The 20,245-nt window shown below is 54.7% G+C and overlaps 10 protein-coding genes across 10 annotated transcripts; 7 read left to right on the forward strand and 3 right to left on the reverse strand.

Annotated features, from left to right (window-relative positions):
• Window positions 1-250: 250 nt before the first annotated feature.
• Window positions 251-1,474, forward strand: G647_08944 (uncharacterized protein; the record flags this gene model as incomplete). Its single annotated transcript, XM_008733249.1, has 1 exon — window positions 251-1,474. The coding sequence occupies one exon, from the start codon at window positions 251-253 to the stop codon at window positions 1,472-1,474; it is 1,224 nt and encodes a 407-aa protein (XP_008731471.1).
• Window positions 1,475-2,230: 756 nt separating this feature from the next.
• G647_08945 (uncharacterized protein) lies at window positions 2,231-2,434 on the forward strand (the record flags this gene model as incomplete). The annotated part of the gene is made up of 1 exon (XM_008733250.1): window positions 2,231-2,434. The coding sequence occupies one exon, from the start codon at window positions 2,231-2,233 to the stop codon at window positions 2,432-2,434; it is 204 nt and encodes a 67-aa protein (XP_008731472.1).
• Window positions 2,435-2,583: 149 nt separating this feature from the next.
• G647_08946 (uncharacterized protein) lies at window positions 2,584-3,060 on the reverse strand (the record flags this gene model as incomplete). Its single annotated transcript, XM_008733251.1, has 1 exon — window positions 2,584-3,060. The coding sequence occupies one exon, from the start codon at window positions 3,058-3,060 to the stop codon at window positions 2,584-2,586; it is 477 nt and encodes a 158-aa protein (XP_008731473.1).
• A 1,465-nt stretch (window positions 3,061-4,525) lies between these two features.
• G647_08947 (uncharacterized protein) lies at window positions 4,526-5,926 on the forward strand (the record flags this gene model as incomplete). Its single annotated transcript, XM_008733252.1, has 1 exon — window positions 4,526-5,926. The coding sequence occupies one exon, from the start codon at window positions 4,526-4,528 to the stop codon at window positions 5,924-5,926; it is 1,401 nt and encodes a 466-aa protein (XP_008731474.1).
• A 1,264-nt stretch (window positions 5,927-7,190) lies between these two features.
• On the forward strand, window positions 7,191-7,869 carry G647_08948 (uncharacterized protein; the record flags this gene model as incomplete). Its single annotated transcript, XM_008733253.1, has 2 exons — window positions 7,191-7,438; window positions 7,494-7,869. The coding sequence occupies 2 exons, from the start codon at window positions 7,191-7,193 to the stop codon at window positions 7,867-7,869; spliced, it is 624 nt and encodes a 207-aa protein (XP_008731475.1).
• A 751-nt stretch (window positions 7,870-8,620) lies between these two features.
• G647_08949 (uncharacterized protein) lies at window positions 8,621-9,780 on the forward strand (the record flags this gene model as incomplete). The annotated part of the gene is made up of 2 exons (XM_008733254.1): window positions 8,621-8,680; window positions 8,734-9,780. The coding sequence occupies 2 exons, from the start codon at window positions 8,621-8,623 to the stop codon at window positions 9,778-9,780; spliced, it is 1,107 nt and encodes a 368-aa protein (XP_008731476.1).
• Window positions 9,781-10,323: 543 nt separating this feature from the next.
• G647_08950 (uncharacterized protein) lies at window positions 10,324-13,060 on the forward strand (the record flags this gene model as incomplete). Its single annotated transcript, XM_008733255.1, has 2 exons — window positions 10,324-10,521; window positions 10,811-13,060. 2 exons carry the CDS (start codon window positions 10,324-10,326, stop codon window positions 13,058-13,060), a joined length of 2,448 nt encoding a protein of 815 aa, XP_008731477.1.
• A 576-nt stretch (window positions 13,061-13,636) lies between these two features.
• Window positions 13,637-15,386, reverse strand: G647_08951 (uncharacterized protein; the record flags this gene model as incomplete). Its single annotated transcript, XM_008733256.1, has 3 exons — window positions 13,637-14,867; window positions 14,925-15,114; window positions 15,167-15,386. The coding sequence occupies 3 exons, from the start codon at window positions 15,384-15,386 to the stop codon at window positions 13,637-13,639; spliced, it is 1,641 nt and encodes a 546-aa protein (XP_008731478.1).
• A 669-nt stretch (window positions 15,387-16,055) lies between these two features.
• On the reverse strand, window positions 16,056-17,327 carry G647_08952 (uncharacterized protein; the record flags this gene model as incomplete). The annotated part of the gene is made up of 1 exon (XM_008733257.1): window positions 16,056-17,327. One exon carries the CDS (start codon window positions 17,325-17,327, stop codon window positions 16,056-16,058), a length of 1,272 nt encoding a protein of 423 aa, XP_008731479.1.
• Window positions 17,328-18,196: 869 nt separating this feature from the next.
• Window positions 18,197-18,508, forward strand: G647_08953 (uncharacterized protein; the record flags this gene model as incomplete). The annotated part of the gene is made up of 2 exons (XM_008733258.1): window positions 18,197-18,206; window positions 18,306-18,508. The coding sequence occupies 2 exons, from the start codon at window positions 18,197-18,199 to the stop codon at window positions 18,506-18,508; spliced, it is 213 nt and encodes a 70-aa protein (XP_008731480.1).
• Window positions 18,509-20,245: the final 1,737 nt, after the last annotated feature.

Here is a 20,245-nt window from a genome sequence, read left to right on the forward strand (position 1 = left end):
CTCCTGCCTGGGATCTCACGTGGCTAGATAACAACCTCGTGGCAGTTATGGGGGCGCGGATGGGAGGTTTATAAAGCGACCGAAGATCCCAGTGATCAGCGTGGCACTTCCCTGTCAAACAATTCGTCTTCGCGACACAGCGATATCTTTTGGTGTGATCCTGGCTTCAGGCATCTACCTTCCACTCCCTTGTTTTCTTTAAGAGACCTTTAATTTCTCATTTTGATCTTATTCAGAATCAGTTCCAACCATGCATCTTCAACTCCTTGTGCCAGCCCTACTGGCCGTGTCGGCGGCACACGCCGCTCCAGCGCCTGCGGACCATGGCTTTTCCGAACGGGATGCCTCCGTTTCAGCCGCTTCTTCGGCGTTCTGGTCACCTGCGTCGACGATCCAGACGGATATCATGGCCGCGAAAGGTCTTGTCAACCTCGCCTTTTATGAGCTCACGAATCCACCGAGCGGGGGCTGCAATCTGCTCAACGCAGCAGTCCGCCGAGAGTGGTCTACCCTCTCCAAGGACGAACGAAAAGCGTACATAGCCGCCGAGTTGTGTTTGCAATCCAAGCCGACCAAGGACCCCAGCTTTGCACCAGGGGCCAGATCTCGATATGATGACTTTGTGGCAGTCCATATCAACAGTACTCTGTTCATCCACGGGACTGCCAACTTCTTGGCGTGGCATCGCTACTTTACATGGGCATTTGAACAAGCCCTTCGAAACGAGTGTGGCTACACAGGGTACCAACCGTATTGGAACTGGGGAAAGTATGCCTTCGACCCTCTTCACTCGCCTCTCTTCGACGGCAGCGACTCTAGCATGTCCGGAAATGGGCAGTACGCACCACACGGGCCGACAAATGCTCTGCCTACAGGACTGAACCCCATTCCTCCTGGGCAAGGGGGTGGCTGTGTCAATACCGGCCCATTCGCAAACTACGTTGTCAACCTGGGCCCTGTCGCTCCGACTTTGGATGTTCCAGGCATTATCGACTATTCAAGCCCGGACCCTCTCGCATATAACCCCCGCTGCCTCCGCCGAGATATCTCATCGTGGGTCTCGTCAAACTGGACCAAGGACTCTGACTCGTTCGACCTGATCTCAAACTACAATGACATCCTCTCCTTCCAGAACCGCATGCAGGGCGACTTTGGAAGTGGCTTCTATGGCGTCCACACGGCAGGTCACTTCACCACTGGAGGTGACCCGGGTGGTGACCTCTTCGCTTCGCCAGCCGAGCCGACTTTCTTCCTGCACCACGCACAGATTGATCGCACGTGGTGGATCTGGCAGAACCAAGATCCGAAAAACAGGAAGAGTGCTTTCGCTGGTGGCACCTCGACTCTGGACCCGGTCAACAGCCCTCCTGGAAAGCTGACTGATCCTATTACCATGGGGTCGCTGGCGCCGACGATCCAGAACAAGGACGCGCTATGGACCACGGGCGGGCCATTCTGCTACATTTACGTCTGATGAAGGGGAGGGTGCGAATTTCTTCGGTACATGATGACCATTCTGAGCACGCAATAGAAATATGTAGGACCGCACCAGTCGAATACTGTAGCATAATGTCTAATGTCAACATCCTTGAAGTCAGCCTCAACCTCGAATGTGTCTGGGACCCTCTTCGGCCCCGTTTCGCGACACGAGGCTGACACGCGAGCCGAGAGCGCGTCTGTCTTCGCACCACGACCCGCAACCGAGGCGAGAACCTATTGCAGAGCGTAGACGGCTGGCGCCGCACAATTCTCCGAGAGGCTGAAACCGCAAGGCTGACATTGAGAGCAGCGCCTATTTGAACGGAGGATGTAACAGCACGGCACTGCCTCCTCGCGAGCCCGCACAACCACCCCATTGCAGATCTGACGTATCACCCCGTCGTGTGAAGTCTCTTTCGCAAAAATAGGGAGCAGCGAAACACAGCTTCTGGGGTTGGTGAAAAACGGGCGCCTTGATCTTGAGATCAACAGCACTGCCACCTCCCGATCTTGCAGCAGACATGATGTTTCACAACCAGACCTCAAGATCTCTTCTCTACCACCCAGCTATTTCAACGCATTGCTTGGTCTCGGACTGCACTTGATTTAATGCTGCAACTTTTCAATTCTTGTGGAACATCTTCACTGTTGCATAACCCTGACCGCCGCACTCTCATCATCCTCAGGACTCCATCGATAGTCAGGTGAAAGTGACCGCCACCCCCTCCCCCCCCCCCCCCCCGGGGGCAAAATGTTCGACCCCATAGACTGGTTCATGCTCATGTGCTGCTGGTGCTGTGACCGTAAAGATAAGGATGAAGAAGAATACGAGGTCTCCGAGCGCGAGCGCGCCCGCCAACAACTCAAAGCCGACCTGACCGACGGGGCCGCCACGCCACACGAACAACCGAAGAAGCCGCCCCAACTGGCCCACGCGCCGCCAGAACTGCAATGATGCGCCGAGCGCCCTTCATCAACGGCTGAACATCGGAATGGTCGAGTCGGTGTATACATCCCTGGTGTCGGGAGAAGACACTGGTGAAGCCGCCCAGATAAGCACTCAAAACATCTTGCTCACTTACTCTCTACATATGTAGAGACCGATCACTCCTCTGCGAAACTCCCACCCGGCGGCTCCTCCTCATACTGCTCCACACCCTCCGGAATGTCCACGACCGCAGATTTCGTCCAAATGTGGATGGCCTTCCTCATCATCTCCTTACTCAACCCTTCCAGACAACCTGCCTTGACGCTCAACATGGCCGCTGGCTTGACCGTGTCCTCGCGGCTCTCCCCATCCTGAACGTCCTGAGCAGACATGGACACATGTACCAGACGACTCCCGCATTTCGTGCAAAAATACCCGTCTGTGCGCCCTGTGGAGTTGGCCCGACTGTACATGCCTATGGCGTCGGCAGTGGGTGCATTCTGCCGAATGTCAAAATACGGAAAGATGGCAGTCATGCCGTACGTGGAGGACGACTGGTGGCGACATTCCGTGCAATGGCATATGTACAGCGCGAGAGGCGCGGCGAGGGGCGTCACGAAGCGGATCTGTCCGCATTGGCAGCGTGCTTCCATGTCGATGTCGACCGAACGGAAGGATGGCAGTGGTGTGCGAAGCTGTAATCGAACCTGTTTCCTGTCTTCCTCCTCAGTCCCGTCGACTTTGTGCTGTATCTAGGGAATGTGATGTGCTCGTGGGCTGAACTCGGTACAGTGGACAGTAGTGGTGATAGCGAGGACGTCACAGATACAGTACGAGTACTTTGTAGCTTCAAGTCACACTGTGCTCGTCCTTCCTGTAGCTACGTGGGATGTATTGCAGTGCACACAGTGGTGTCGACCTTTGACGTGGTGGACAACGGACAACGCTTCTGCAGATACGAGTACGAACACGAACGCCCTTCCCAGCCCCTCCCCCTCTTCACCGGCCCTCCTCTCATCTCCACCACAGTGACCGATGAGAGTCTGCGGACATCTCAATCATCTACCCAGTATTCGGATGTTCGCGCCCGTCGTCTCCGCATCCACACGCATCCCATCCCATCCCATCCCACGCCTCAAGCGGCCAGGCCACGAACGGGCTCCCAGACTCCTAGGCTTCCAGGCTCCTAGTGCGTGACGATCGCGCGATCGTCATGCCACCTACCGCAATGGCACTCTCAGCGTGCTGCATCGAGACAGATTCGGGCTTTACTACCACATAATCCGCACCCCTTCGCCGACCACGCTCAAATCTGGCGACCCGCGGCTCTTTTTAGGGCACGGTTGCCCATGCTGCGCATTGAGGGATGAACAATTAGGTCCTCTGCGTTGCAGCGCCCGGCGTCCAGCGTCCAGCCTCGGCGGTGCTCATATTGGACCATGTTGGGCACCATGCGCCCAATGCACGCGTTAATTACTGGTAGTTAGCTGCGAGCTACTCCGTACGAGTAACGACTTCATTGAGCTGCTAACAAATCAAGTGGGGTAACTAGCTGCTAGGTGGCCGTGGCCGTTGAGGCTTGGGCGCTATTCAGCCTGTCCTCCAGCCCGCCAGCCAGTCAACCACTCAACCAGGACAGTTGTTCGTTTACCAGAAAGTTCCACTACGCCCTAGTGGGTAGGACACGCTGTCAAACAACGATAATCCGTACAGCGCCTTGATTGGGTGATTATGGAAGCTCCAAGCCGTGACCACCCCTGCGTGCTTCCGCGGTGCCTTCTCACACTGTCCATGGTATACATATGGACGTGGAGGCCCCGGGACGGCCTCACCCCGCACACCACACAGTACACGCTACATTTCTTTCGCGGACTTCAACTTGAACTTCAAAGCTACCGTACTCATCTCTTCTCCTGTCCTGCAATCCATACACGGAACTTAACGTACATAACGTGGTCGAGGACCCGGTATCGGTTCCCAACGGATCATCCCGACCATGCCGACGGCAGTCACGGATCTGCTCCCGTCGAGACAAAGGCACGACACCCATCGCTAGCGATCGTAGTTCATTAGCAGGCTATTTAGCGTTGGCCTAAAAAAAAAGGTGTCACCGGCGAAATGCCCAATTTCAACCCCTACACCGCCGATACGCCCAGCACCGAATCCTCAAGCGACAGCTTCGACACCTCCGAGGACGAACAACAATATGCTCCCGCACAAATTCGGAAGTCGCGGTCTCGCCAGCTGATAAACTCGCCGCGTCGACCCTCCAGCTCAGCATTTGCCTATCCCGTGCCCAAACCCATCTCGGCGTGTCTGGTCGACCCGTTCTACACGCTCCCGATCGAGGTGGACACGACGACGAACAAGCTCCTCCATTTCTACAGCCAAGACAGCTACTGGGCGACGGCGTACGCGTTGTCCCCGAAGATCAAGCCCTCGATTAAAGGCTCGTGGGAGTACCAGGCCGGGGCATGCCTCTCGCACTTCCACATCTTGATGGCGCGGTCGGCGCTGCATCAGCTGCGCATGAATGAGAAGTGGGGCGGCGAGAAAGCGAGGCGCGAGCTCGAGTATGCGGCGTTGAAGCACCAGACCGAGGCGATCACGCTTCTGCGCGAGAACGTGTCGCGGGGCCAGAATGCCGATTTGAAATTGATCCTCACGAGTATCATTTCGCTGGCGACGTTTGAACAACGGTACGGAGACCGCGAACGGGCGGTGCTCCATTTCCGGACCGGCCGGGATATCATTCGCCAGATCGGCATGCAAGATAACGGGTTGAACGATCGGCTGAGGGAGGAACAGGCACTCTGGTTCGAAGGCATCTATCGCGATCCGGAGGCGAGCTGGATGTGGGGAAAAGAAGACGCGAATGAGCGGTTAGGATGGTTGAAGACGCTGCTGGGAGAGGTCGATCGCATGTGGAGGGATCGCCAGCTGTTGCCATTACGGGACAAAGCGCAGAGCCGCGTGCCGGCCGACAGCAGATTACGCGAGTTCATGTTCAGAGAAACCACAGGCCGCAGCGTGAGCGTGTATGGCGACATTGACGAGTTTGTGGCCCAGCAGCGGTGTATTTTGGTCTTCGTCTGCATCATGTGCGCGATATACGAAGAGCTGGGCGACAGCAGCGGCGGCCTCAAGACGGTCTCGAAAGCCATGGCCTTGAACGTGGCAATCCGCGCGTATGCGGCCTTCCTCGAGGATCTGCTGGTCGAGCATGCTTTGGGCCCCGACCAGGCCGTCGCGGATCTGCTCTGGATGATGTGTCAGAATTATCGCGATGTGAAGGTTCACCTTGTGGCTGCTGGGCCGGCGGTGCCCAAGGGAGCGCTGCAGCGACTGGATCTCAAGGACTGCCATTGGCGAGCGAGTGGCATTGCCAATGTGGTCAAATACCTGCCGGAGAAAAGGCAGTCAAGTCTTCGCAACATGTTGTTGGATTTCATTGATGGCAAGCCCTATACCGGCAAGGTGCGGGTCAATGAGTTTGAATTCAGTTATGCTGGCTTGTGACGTTCCAAGGGGCGAAAGGCGTCCATGTGCATGGCGAGGCGTCAACGAGTGTTCGACGCCTCGTTGTTCCGTAGACCGAAGTATCTAAAATACGGGTAGATCATGGCGAACAGAAAGACCAAGGAGCCAAGCTTGCCACATAGTCTTGGACTGGACGCTTCCAAGGAGGAAAAGGATCCACAAGATCGTGCGGTGACGCGAACCATGCGGGACAATATGCAGATGGGATGAATTTCTGACAGCCGCATGCGGTCACAAAAAGGATTGGGCGGTCGCACGTCGGATATCGCGTGCGTGTTGTATGGAAGGAAGACCCTGTCATTGTCTTGTTGATCTCGTGGACCAAGGATCCACGCGAACACGAGGCTTGGCCGACCATCTCAGCAGAACATGGCACACGAGATCCAAAAGGGGTATTTGAGGCGTGCTGCAGTCTTCGCGGGCGAGACCAGCGGATCCAGCGACTGCGGCTCGGAATTTACTGGGTACAAGTGGTGAGCCATGCTCAGAACTACCACACCACAGCAAGCGACCTGGACCGCAATCGCTGTTTCCACGATTCCCAATGGCAATAGTCTGGGACTGGCACAACCGGGATCCCGCATATCGGGCACGGCCAGGAAATGCGGGAAACGGTCTGAAATTCGGTTGGCTGGCAAACGGATTCGTGTCTTTTGGATTTCAAGAGCCAAGGAATTCGAAAAAGCTTGGTGCCAGCCAAAGGCAACACTCGTACGGAGTACGGAGTATGTACTGAGCAAAACCGACTGCTGGGCAACTTCTCACGGTTGCAGATCCAAAGCACTAGTGTGCCAGCCTATCCTCGGCTGTCCTCGGTCCCACACTTGACACCAGTACGAAGTACAGACGATGCTCGACCTTGCAGATCCACAGAATGGCTGACCAGCCGAGCCAGCCTGTCGCCGAGCCCTCAGTCAATAACTGTACAGGCCAAGCAGTCCTTGTCCCATGGAGTCGTGCTCAATTCGTTCCGGACGGACAGGGACATTGGATGTCCGGCTGCTCTCCGTCTCAGGATCTGTGTATATTAAGCGGCGGTCCCCTCGAGCATCATGGAGCAAGTTCATCATCATCCTTCGAGAACTGCGTGGCTTTGCTTTGGTTCAACGACCCTACTGTGCCAGACTCTTCTTGCTTTACTTCTTAGACAGCCATGGGCCAGGCCGTTCGTTCGAGTCCAGACCCGACCAACCTTCCATCAGACTTGGAGACTGTGCCACACTCTTCTTCAACCGTCGCCGCAATGACTGCGCCTACCATTGCCCATCATGCATTCCCGCTCCATCATACTCTTGCTTGGCCTCTGGATGTCTATAGTGTCGACACCGTCGAGAGAGAAAGATATGTCACGCCTACCCAGACGACGCCTGAGACCGAGGTACACCACTTTCCTGTCCTGACCAAGCCGTTCGACACTGGCATGGGTATGACTGGTGAAGGAGTGACTCCGCCTGCACAGGAGGATGTGGTCTCCAACTTTCCCCCACACCTGTAAGTAGGCAATGCTGTTGCCGGGTGGTGTGCTGGGGACTGACAGTGAACAAAGCTTGACCATCCCGCCGGCCCCAGCTGGCGACATGCCCGGCCATCCAATCTTAGCACTTGGCGATGGACCTCACCAAAACGGACAGGAACCGAGGGTTTCAGCGGCGCGGACAACAATCGCAAGGACCAGATCATCTGGAGGGAGCAAGTTGGAGCAGTGGTACACCAGTCCCACTGTGACGGACCCATTCCACCTGATCAGGCTTGAGCCTCACAACATCACCTGGCAGGTTCGACGTGAGGTCAACTCCAAGCCCGACCATCATGTTGACGATGGTACAAGTTCGGCAGACCAGTCATCCGTCCAAGAGGATACCCAGAGCGACCATGCTGGAGATGATGTGGAGACGCAGCCCACCTCGAAGATGTCGTTTTGACCGTGCCACAGGGGCCAGTCGATAGACAGGTTCGCATTGCATGGCGTCTCAGCTGGCCTAACGTCGCTGCCGTGTCCAAAAAGTCAGGAGACATGCTTGCAGCCTGAGGCTGTAGTACCAATTGACTCAAGGAGATCTGACACCCGTGCCTATGATGTTACGCTGCTGGCTGTGGCTCGAAGAAGCCGATACACGTGTCGAGCCAGAGCATGGAGTCCGGCTTACTTGCGAAGGGGAGCAACTGTGTGGAATCATGTCCTTAGTGGGTTTATTGGGGAAAGGGAGTAGAAGTGCAGAGAGTCATGATGATGCATGTTGCTATGTACCTGACGTCTTCAGACCGTCGGAGATAAACTTTCAACCACCCCTGATCTTGGGCCCTTCTCCGGCCTGTCGTATCACCCGGATCATTGTTCCTTGTCTTCCGCAGGGATGGATCCGGCAGCTGAGTGGACCTTCTCCACGCTGCCGGTAGCCGACGGTGATATCCGACTTTTCCTCGGCGGCGCGTTATCTTGGAACTGCGCACCCACCTGTGCAGCGCGCTGTGTCGGTGTTACTTTTCGCCGGATTGCATTCTCCAACTCCAGCCTCGTGTAATTAGTCGTAGCCTTGCTGGCCAGTGCGCATCCATGGGACTCTCCCGAATTAACAACATATCTGTACGGAGTATTTCTGGCCCAGACACGAAGTTGCCTGTACACTGAGATGGAGGCCACGTCAAGATAGACTCTTCAATTCACCTGTCGATATGGCTGACAGTGCGATATCGCAAGCGTTCTCCCTCGCGGGATGGACATTCTTGCCTGCCGTGAGTTAGTCCAATCCTCCCTGCGAGGGCCACACATATTAACAATGTCACAGTACGCCACTAACATCTTGCAAACCGTCTACTATCGGGTGACCATTCCTGCCGGGCAGCGACATCCGCAACCGGGAGAGCCGCTCTTTGCATATCACCATCGACGGATTCGAGTCTTCGTCCTGTCACTGTACCTCGTCTATACCCTCGCTCAGGCGCTGTATGATATCACGTTGGCTGGCGATTTTTACACACTGCTCGGCGTGACGCCATGGTCAGGCGAGAAGGAGGTCAAAAGCCGTTTCAGGAGACTCGCAGCGAAATACCACCCTGACAAATTACACGAGAATGGGCAGCCGTTCCCTGGCGCCGACGCAGTGTTTGTTCGCTACAAGCTGGCGCACGATACCATATTGGACCCTGCAAAGCGGTTCGCATATGACCGATTCGGGCCGGTCATTGTGCAGGTACAGCATCCAGGACTGAAGAGCATCAAAGATTATGTCTATGCTGGCCTGCGCTCAAAGGTTCCCGAGTACCTGTCCAATGCAGGGGTTCTTGTGCTGTTGAACTACATCTGGCTGCCGAAATGGGGGCAGTTCTGGCGGTATTTTGCAGTCGCCTGTATGGCGTTCCTCGAGCTATACTTCCTCACACACGTCTGGGAGCCCCCGAAACTTGCATTGCTCTGGGCCTCGACAGCCCAGAAGCTGCTGCCAGACCTGCTGCCGCCTCACCTACTACCCTTTCAGGTATTGGGCTTGGCCAGGCGGATGTCCATGTCCATGAACATATTCATCTCCCAGCTTGCACCACCCAAAGCAAGAGACCCGGCCATGCGTGATAGGCAAACACAACAGCAGATTGCACACCTTGCTCAGGCAGCCAGCCGGCTGGACGCAGAGACAGGAGGGTTGCTTCACTTAGCCATGAGTCCGTTCCGGGGAGAGGGCGAAAAGGCGGAGGTTTTGAGGTCTGGGATGAAGGAATCCTTGGTGACAAGTGCCTTGAGGAGACACCCTGAAGTAAGAGCGGCTGTGCAACGAGTCTTGGACCGCAGGAGGGGAGCGGCGATCATGCAGGAACGCGGCCAGTCGGTCTTGCAATAGCACAACAAACACAGAATTTTACTGAAGCCATCTCTCAAGAAACCCAGCTAGTTGCGCTGTCACCGTCTATTCTTACTCCTGCTGTGACCCTCGTCCGAGTTGCGCGCATCCCGTTGGTGCTGTCCTCTGCCCCACCTTGACTCGAGCCTTCAGGTGTGGTTTCGACGGTCTTCCTCCTCTGAGAATCTACTTGCGGGCGATGAACCAAGTGTTTGGTGTCACGAAGGCGGCAGGACGTCAGTGACCGATCTGGGGGCCTGGTGAAGAACGAGGTTGGGCCAATCATTGACTGATCGCATTGCCGGCGAACTGAGTGCGACGTTGGATTGACCTTGGCCGATCTTCTCCACCATTGAACGCGACTCTCCTGCTCGCAACCTGGTTATCGCACTTCACTTACCAACCACTGTCCCGACCTTCGTCTGACTGGCTGTCGATATCTTCCGCCATGTTCTCGATATGTCCTTACCTATTAACACGACCGCACTTAGATTTCAATCCTTCTGCGATAACAATGACCCTCCCGCGCGGCCAAACACAAGCATGGACACGCGCACTGGCCGCATTCCGGACCACGACAACACCCCGATCATGACCCCAGCCAATGACCCGCGGCCCTCGAGTAGTGACGGGAAATTGCAATGTTGCTGTGGACGGCTAGATTGCGCCTACCTCGAGAACAACAGCACTATACTTGGTGGCATAGAAAGGGATCTTGAGACGGCCGCCAGACTTGGTCAGGTACGTGCACCATCACATGAGTCGGCGTGTCGGAAGATGTTGTGTTTTGCTGTTTGCCTGTGATTGCTCTTGGGCGCGATACAATGCCGCGACGATGCAGTGACTTCTGGGAAGGAACATTCAAGAGTCACGAAATACAGTCTGCATTCTTCTTGCCTCCCGCTCATGAGCTACCCCCACTGGCGCCCTGAATCAACACGACAAGATGGAGACTACCTTGCCCTTAGCACATCGTCATAGCACAGTGGACACTATGCAGACAAGTAGCGGGCTAACGTTCGCTCTCCAGGCCCTCCTGACTCGCCATGAATCCTATGTCAGTGAATCGCAACAAGAACACCAACGTTTCACAGCCTATATCAACGACCTCGAAAGAGAGAGAACACATCTGCAAACGGCAAATGAGAAGATAGTGGAGGAAAATCGACAACTCTTGAATCAGCTTGAAGTCGCCAATACTTCGCTCCAGGACAGCGATAGCCATGTCAGGAGCCTGGAGGCATTGCTCCGCGACTGCGAGGTGGAATGCAGACGGCTGAACGGTCTCAATCGACGGACAGAAGAGCTGGAACTCCAGATACTGGAATTGGAGAAGGAACGAATAACACTATCCCGGCAGTCAGACGATGCGAAGGAGGAATCCAAAAGCACAATCAGGCGGTGGAAGGAAAGCGAGACGAGAGTCCGGCAGCTCGAAAGTGAACTCCAAAGAATCGAATGGGACGCCAAAAAGGACAAAGAACGATATGAGGAGATCATCGCCAGACTGCAGAGAGAGCGCGTGCTTGAGAGAGAACTAGGCGGTGCCGAGGGCCGACTCAAAGGTGCCGCTGCGCTACGAGGTCTCAACGCAAAAGAGAGCGGCACCAATGTTGTCAGCCATTTTGTACGCGACATCCTTCAAGACAATGCGAACTTACAAGCTGGAATTGTCGAGCTGCGCGAACTGCTTCAAGCTTCAAACGAAGAGGTACAGAACCTCAGGGAGCAGATTCTGCAGCATCAACCTGTGGAAAGTGGCGACATCCAGGACCTTTCCAGGTCAGTTCCTTTGAGTGAACAGATTGATTGGGCAGAACCGTCTCCAAAGGTGCAGCAGTCAGTTCATGTCCATCATCACTACCATGCGAAACTCGGCAAGAGAGAGCGGGCACCGACTATACGAAGAAGCTCTCGAAAACGCGCGGTCATCGGACCCAGCATGCTTCCGTCTACCCCGGAGTCGTCTGCGCCTTCAACACCACTCGTCGGACCCCATCGTTTCGTCTCAAGCCCGATTCTACCCACAAGCCTTCACCAGCCGCAGCCATTGCGAAATCGATGGTCGGTGCAGTCGACCGCAACAGCATCATCCATGGCGTCCAGTTTTCCTAGCTCTCCGAGGTCGTACTATGAGCAACCAAACTCTATCTTCGACCGGCTCGAAGCAGGCGAGGAGTCGTCTAGACCCACAAGCCCAGAGTCTGCGGGCTTCGCGACCTCACCGCTGAAGTTTGATGACACACCTGGCTTCGGCAAGTTGGATTATTCGACAGCGGAGGAAGCCCGGGTTGCGCCCGACCACGAAGCTGTCGAGCATGACATCTCACAGCCTGAGGCCAAGTCCGAGGCCGACACACGGAGCCGAGAAACAGGCCAGGAGCCAGGCTCTCAGGAACTGACCCCGAAACCTTCACAGATACTCGTTGCGCACGATAAGATAGAGAGTCACATCCATCCTGAACCGCCAGACCCTGGCACCTCGGACGAGCAACCACCAACTACGACAGACCCAGAGCCCCCGAATATTATTGTCGAGCAAGATCCTAAGGAACAAGCGGACGCTCTCGAGCAAGCATTCGCGGATGATCTACCTGCTTCCTTGGCCTCATACGACGGGCCCGGGCGCATCACCGGACCAAGTCTCCGACGCACAGCTTCTAATGACTCTCTTGTCTCTATCTCCGGCATGGACATACACATCGCCAAACGACCGAGCTCTTCAACGTCACAATCGTCCAGCCTTCTCAAAGGCAACAAAGCCTATTTTGCCCTCCCGCCTTCTGCGGCTCGCAGATTGCCGTCAGCTCAACCACTTGCCACTGTGACAGAATATACAGCTTCGAGCTCGGTGAGATCTTTCAGCTCAAACTCCTTGACTGTGCCTTCGGCCGAACTTTCACTGCCACCGCGGAGTGTAAGCTCGAGTGTTGCCGCTTTGAGCGGCCTTGCTGGTCTTCCACCTTCACAGCACGAAAATCAACGGTCGTCGACGTCAAGCGGGTTTACTGGACTCGTTGGTGGTTGGGTCCGAGGCAAGTGGGGCATCGCGCCTGTAAAGTCGAGTGCAGACTTGCGCTCCTCTGCGGCTTCAATATCGACATCTTCCTCCACTGAGTCACAACCACGAGGCCCGTCGTCGTTATCGCTTCCGAGTGGAAGACTACCAGGCATCAACCAGAAGGGGCCCATACCTGGACTGAGAGCACCCCAGAAGATTAAGGCGGTGCAGGTAACATTGGTGAACGAAGCGGGGCTCAAGGAGAGCTTAGCAGAGTAATCCAGGGGAACTCTCCGCCCTTCCAGGAACTGGTAGCAGTTCTTTGATCATAAAGCTTGACGACAGCATAGGTGTACATACTGGTGGTTGACGGGATTGTTTTGGGTGCATTAGCACGAGATGATACCCCTTGAGTTGGCTGAACGCGCATAGGTACATAGCAGCGGAGATCACGGCATCGAATTGAATAGTTGAAGGCCATATACGCTGGCACGTGGCTGGGTACGAGGTTGCCTCGTACGCCTCTTTACAACCCATGCCTCCCTGCCCTGCAATCTTAGCGTGGATGAAAGGAAAGGGTCAACCGCCTGTATCACGATCCAGTCGTCGCAGTGTGCTGTGGAAACCATGCTTGATCGAACGACTACAGACGCGTCTCGTAGCACAATATCTCGATCAGAGCTCTCTGGGACGAGGCGTCTTCCCATACCGCATCAGCTTGCCGTACCGGGGCAACAGCATATGAGTCGAGAACGAACCCTTCAGGGTCTTGCGACTGCCGGACGTTATCCTGCCGACATCTACAATCATTCCTACAGATATTGACAGCTTTGAATCCCCAGCGTCGCCCCTCCATTACAGGTTGGCCTGCAGGACGTCCTGTTCGCTGTGGATCTGACTCTTGCTTAACATCTTGCCCCTCCTCATCAACTCCGCAGTCTTGGTCATGATGGGATCCATCATCATACTGGCCATTGCAACCACTGTATCGCCTTTGCAGTAGAATGCGGCGAATTTGTTGTTGTCGGGTTCACCCTTGAGCAGCAGCTCATCCCATCCATTCGGCGTGGCGCCACAATATCTCAACTGTGATCCCAGTGCAGACCAGAAGATAGGGGTGAAGGGCTTAGGTTTACTGCCCGGCTGCGCGATCAGTTGGCCGACAGTGCGACCCATGTTCTGCGCGACATTCCAATGCTCGATGCGTATCGGGGTGCCATTTCCTCCGGGACCGTGGTAGGGATAGGTTGCGATATCGCCAAGTGCCCAGACGTCCTGCAACCCCTTGACGGCAAAGTTTTCGTCCACGGCTATGCTGCCGTCCTTCTTGAGGTTCACTTTGTGATTCCCCTTCAAGTACGATGTCTCTGGGCCGACGCCGATACCCAAGATAACCAGGTCAGCCTCGAGTGTGGGGCCGTCCTTCAGCTTTACAGCCCCTACGGAACTCAAGCCGACAGCGTTCGCGACTTTCGATGCCGGCAGAGCAGCTTCGACGCCAGAATTCATGTAGAACTTGGCTCCGTTCTTCTCCAACATCCGCTGGAAAATCTTTCCCACTTCCGTGCCCATTACTCGTTCAAGCGGAGCGGATTCCATACCCACAATGCTCACGTCGTTCTCCTTGGCAAGGGCATTCCCAACTTCCATACCAATAAAGGATGAGCCAATGATGACGATCTTCTTACCCTTGTCTCCCACCGCATTCATGATATTCTGTACGTCACTGACTTTCCGGAGCAGGAATATATTGCCCAGTTCATTGTTCTTGAATCCAGGGAGGGGTAGTTGACGCGGTGTGCCGCCCGTGGCTAAAATGAGCTTTGTGTATGGGTACGACTTGTCCAACTTTGTACTGACTGTCTTGCCGTCGAAATCCACCGAGGTCACCGTGTCCGAGACGAAGTCTATTGAGCCTTCCTTGTACCACTCCTCGGGCTGCAGGTAAAGCTTTGTTGGGTCAGTGATGAGGGCCTTGGAGAGCTTCGTGCGGTCGATGGGTAGGCCTTCGTGGGTGATGACCGTGATGTGACCTTGGTAGCCGAGTTCTCGGAGTTTGAGGAGGGCTCCAAATGTGCCGGAGCCGCTGGGAGCTGCGTCAGCCGGTTGCTCATATCTCAGATCAAATGATAGTGTGGCTCACCCTCCGACAATAATCAGCTTGTCCTGGGAAGAGGGTGTGGTTTTGATGTTGACCGTTTTCTTTCCGCCCTTGATGTCTGCCTCTTTGCCCTTGATGTAGACACCGCCCTCCTTCTCAACCACGTCGAATTTGTTCAGCGCTAGAGGTGCAGGGGCGTCTTCGACATCGCCGCTCTTGACATTGAAACAAGCTGTGTCGCTTATCAGCGCTTCGTGTCTTCTTGACCTCGTTTCGGTGCTTACCTCCGTGCCATGGACAGGTCAGTCTACCCTCTGGCGTGAGGACGCCGTTCTTCAAAGGTGCGCCAAAGTGCGTGCAATTGGCATTGAGTGCGTGCACCTGGCCATTGACATTGCACAGGAGGACCTTCCCGCCTTCTATCCCCTCGACTTCGTATTCGGCCTTGTCCAGGTCTTTCAGATCGAGCTTGTCGACACCCTTCAGCTTGAACTCTTGAGCCATCTTGATGGTCTGTGCGGAGAAGGCTCTGGCGCCGTGGTTACTAAACAGAGTTGATACGTCGAGACGGACTACAGTGCTTGGAGGAATAAATCGGCTCGAAAAACGTGGTTTACACGAAGTAGAAGTGAAAGATCCGGCCAAGAAGCGGGTGGAGGACCGCGTAAACATGAAATCTGACGGCGACAAGAGAGAGCCGTTTCAGCCAGGAGACCAAACTGGTTGCAGCCGAAAACCACCACAGCCACGGTGATAAGACAAGCACTGAGAAGACGAGTAGGAGTTCGATGTATGATGCGTGCAAGGGCAGAGGTGAGCACTGGTGGCACTGGTCCTCCTTCGCACTCCCCCTCTGCGGAGAGACTCCATTGGGATGAGAAGTGTCTTGCGTCATCGTTTGTCGTTGCATGCCCAGGGCGGGTACTGCCGCTCAAAATCCTCCAATCAGCCGACGGTGATTGTTAACACGCCATGCTTGCCTTCTTGATACGAGGTACGAGTACAAAAATAGCCTGATCAGATCCATATTGGGGTTGTCGGTGGGTGTTCATTACGAGTCCCCAGTACGGAGTACTCGTACGAGTATCATGGGAAGTACTCGTCCCTAATATGCAAGTCTATGCCTCGGCGGCGCCGGCCCGGATAATCTTGACGCAACACTTCCTTCGCGACTTATCGACCGCCCAACGCTCCGCTCATCACCACATCACTCAGGCCCGGGGATTTCGATCGGCTTCGCTCCTGTGCACGTTCGAATTTTGCCCGCTCTTCCTGCACGACGTTCTCTTCGGCTTCCGCATCTAGCAGAGTGCCATGGATTTGCAAAGACCACTTATTTCTGTCATGTGCTGGAACGGCTTCAGTATCCACGACCCGGAATTTCAGCGTCGACTTGATCTTGGCCCCGTCCGCGTCTGCAAAGTATCCGCCGTCTTCACCGAGGGGTATCTGAGAGGTTGACTCTTCCACAAACGTTGCCTCTGTTTCCTGCGTATCCTGCTCCTGTGGACCGTCTCCACCATCTTCGTCACGTAATCGGCCCTTTCTGCCTTTCTTGCGGCCTTGTGCCTCTTCTCTAGTCGGGCCGTTCCACTTCCAACCCTCCGGTATTCGTGTCTTTCCCACAGCTGTCTGAAAGTAGTTGTAACTCACCAGCCCCACGAATCCTTCTGAGGTAACATTGGTCCAACCGTAGAGCTCGTCCCCTTTCTGGGGTCGGAAAACCAAGAATGTCACCGTGAGCCATGCCCAACAGACGCCAAACTCGTCCGCTGTTCCTGCGAGGATTTCGGTGAGCGCCTCAACGTCACCGCTTCGTGGTGGTAGGAGAGGTAGATTGAGGCCCGAGTTAGGTTTTGCGGAGAGGACGGGGGCGGAGAAGCCAAGGACGATGCCTTGCGCAGGCGGGAAATATGTGAGTATTAAAGGTGCCAGGTGTGTTGCGAGTAGCGAGGAGGTGCTGGACTCGAGGGAAACTGCAGGTATGGGGAGGTAGAGCGATGATCGTGTCGAGTAGAATGAGCTGGGGTCTCCGGATTCAAGCAGCCTCAGGACATCTTCCTCATTCAAGCTTTCTTCTGCGCCATCTGCAACGCTTTTCAGTGACTGCGCATCTGCTGGTTGATCTGGTTCTTCCTCCCGCGCAGGCGCATCGGGTAGTTCGATGTCCCGTGAAGATTGCGTTTGTGCACCAGGCGTTGCTATTTCGCCGCTGTCTTTTGGCTTCTTATTCTTCTTGTTCTTCTTCTTCTCTATGCTCTCTTGTGACTGGTGGGATCCGGTGGCTGAAGGCTTCACCCCGTCTTCTGTCCTGGACCTCTTTTTCTTCTTCGAGGATCCTCTATCATCGGCGTCGTGCTTGCGCTTCTTTGTCGTGCTCAAGGTGTCGGCACTCTTGTCTGTTTTTGGGGCCGCATGATGCCTGTTTTTCTCCTGCACTGACATGGTTGGACTTTCCACGGCCTGAAGCTCCCACTGAATGTGATCGGAACGATCGCTCACTCGCGCATTCTCGTCGAAATTTCTTGACGGAATGCGGAGCACGGGATTTATTTCCGCCGATAGCCGGCTTGGCAGCGCGTGCCTGACTCCCGGCGTCATCTCGAGCACCTCCCCCACCATTTCACCCAAGTTGAGTCCAGCCTGCACGCCCTGCACCTGCTATCACGCATGGAGTGATTACTATGCTTTTGGATTGGAGGGAGAGCTGTACGCCATAATAAATGATTGGCCCGTTAATTCGAGAACCTAAGCCGCTATGGTGCAAACAGTGACAGTGCAGGCTTCAACCTCTCCTAAGCATTGTTCACCAGCTGCTGAAAATGGACGCCGGGAATATGTCTGATGAAGACTCGTCCGGTGCCACACCTGAGTTCGATAAGTTGTGTAACATTTGTGCAGGTCTATTTGATGAGGACACTATCTGGCCAGAGGCTCAATATCGGCCTCATCATGAAAGCAGGCTGTCACTTGTTCAGCTTGATGCTTAGTCGGATACCTCCCAAAGATATCCTCCATTTGGAAGAAGAACTTGAAGACTCATCTCCGACATGTTCTCCTTAGATTGAAGTCAACATTCGTGGCGTCGAGGCTCTCCCGCTTTGGGTGGCTGCTCGCAATCCTCGAATCCGTCGAAAATGGTGGGATACATGTAAGATGGCTGGGTGGGAATTACAAGATTTCGGATCCGGACACTGAGACATGACTATAGCTGTCCCAGTTCCAGCAGGGTATTCCTCTAAGCGATCTTCCCAGAACTTTCCGAGACGAAATTTTTGTGACCACACAGCTCGACCTTCATTTTCTGTGGATTGATGCCCTGTGGTGAGTCCCCCATATTCGAAGGATTCTCCAGCTTCACAAATTGAATAGTTTTTGATGCTTTACCTTTCTGTCTACTCATGGTGCCAAAATATGCTTTAGCATTATTCAAGCTTGGGTCGACGATGCAGACTGGATACAGGAGGCTTCCACGATCGGAGATGTCTACGTCAACTCCCATATTACTATCGCAGCAACCACGTCTCGCAACTCGGAAGGCGGCCTGCTCCACGGAAGAAATCCACTCTCGGTATGGCCCTGTAGACTCACGGCGACATGGAAGTGTTTTCAAGCTGGTGAATTGATCATCTCTACCCCTGAGTGGGCTGATGAGACAGATCTCAAACCGCTTGCAAGTCGATCCTGGGCATTTCAAGAATGGCTGTTCTCGAAGCGACTCTTACGTTTTGGCAAAGACCAAGTGCGTTGGCAGTGCTTCTGCTTAGCTGCGTCTGAAGTCTACCACGGCGGTGGTAGCGGCGATGATGGCGGTCTCGATGCATATGGAATCCCGACGAAAGGCATCATTGTACGTTTGGCAAAAGATCCTCGGAGAGCGGCTGATCTGTGGTTCCAAATCCGAGAAGATTATTTGCAAAAGGCACTTACCAATGCGACTGACAAACTTCCAGCTCTGACCGGTATCGCGCGCATGGTATACAGGATTCTCAATCCCCCGAAGACGACTACCTCGCCGGGATCTGGAAACCACATTTGCTTCAAAGAGTCGCTATGGCGGAGCGCGCATCACACCCCCGCGTCAGCTGGGACAGATACTTTGTACATTGCACCGTCGTGGTCATGGGTCTGTCTCGTCGTTGAGTAGTTGCTGAATTGAAGCGATGCGCCAACAAGCAGGAAATCTGCAGGGCGAGTCACCCCGCTCCGGGACTAGGGTGACGCCGCCCTGTGCTCACACCGGCTCAACTTCGGCTCATCCCGACCGGGGTTTGAACTGAGGTCGTCGCGCCCGTGACTCAGGCTCGTCAGGGCGTTTGAGGAATACCAATGATAATATGCTCCAGGCTCGTCGGCAGCACGTGAAATCTGGAAAGATTGGGACAATAACAAGAGACAACTGGTCTTTGCCACCTGCGAGCGCTCGGCAGAAGTCAACGTGTAATGGTATGGTGCAGACAGCTACATCCTAGGTAAGTGACCAATGCGAAATACTCAGACAGTGATGGTGATGACTTTCGCCGAAATTGGTGATCTGGACCGATTTCGCCGAAATCGTCGAGCATTGTCCAATGGGCAAATACGGAGCATACCGGGGGTCATCAAATATGTTGAACTGGGTGACCAATCTGGGTTTGCCCTACCCTTAACTTCAGGCTTGTTCTGGTCGACAGTTACCAAGGTCTGGACGCCCTGCACCTCTTTGCTTTGGCTTGAGGAAGCCAACTGCGTTCGCCCGATGGATGCGAAGTTGTTACGAGAGTCCGAGCCCTTGTCAGATGGGAATGAATGACGGACTGTGCGATCTCTTATAGATTCTCAAGACCGGGCAATCCTGCAAAGCATTCCAATATACCTAGTACCTAGTACCTAGTATCTATCTCAACAGAGCCATCGATCCTTTCAGCCGCAGATAAATCTAACACGAATGACGCTCGGTTGGAATTCTGTTGGTCAACTCCAACCACAACAATCAAGACTTATTGACGATTCCTTGCGGGGTGATCAGTGCAGTAAAAGGCGATGCCCGGGGTGCCAGGGTCTCACACATGCCTAATGAAGAGAATGATGCCCACCAGGCCTGAAATTGCGGGGGCCAGTCAGAGAACCGCGTCCCCAAATCTGTAGCTTGTAGATCCACGAATAGAGTCGGGACTATGCACGAGGCACCTCGGCAGCCTAATGCGCCTCTAGCAGTGCCTGCCAAGCTCTGTTCCCCAGGCGCTCCAGAGGCCAGAGGCCATGGGACCCCAGCTCGCCCAGATACAGTATTAATAAGGCAGTCGACACCGTAGACCTTGATTTGGCTACCTTTGCTCTTGCCTTCGATGACGGTTGCGGCTTCGGCTTCGGCTTGATCGCGT

Source organism: Cladophialophora carrionii (assembly GCF_000365165.1).
Source record: "Cladophialophora carrionii CBS 160.54 unplaced genomic scaffold supercont1.8, whole genome shotgun sequence".
In the NCBI taxonomy this organism is placed as follows: Eukaryota; Fungi; Ascomycota; class Eurotiomycetes; order Chaetothyriales; family Herpotrichiellaceae; genus Cladophialophora; species Cladophialophora carrionii.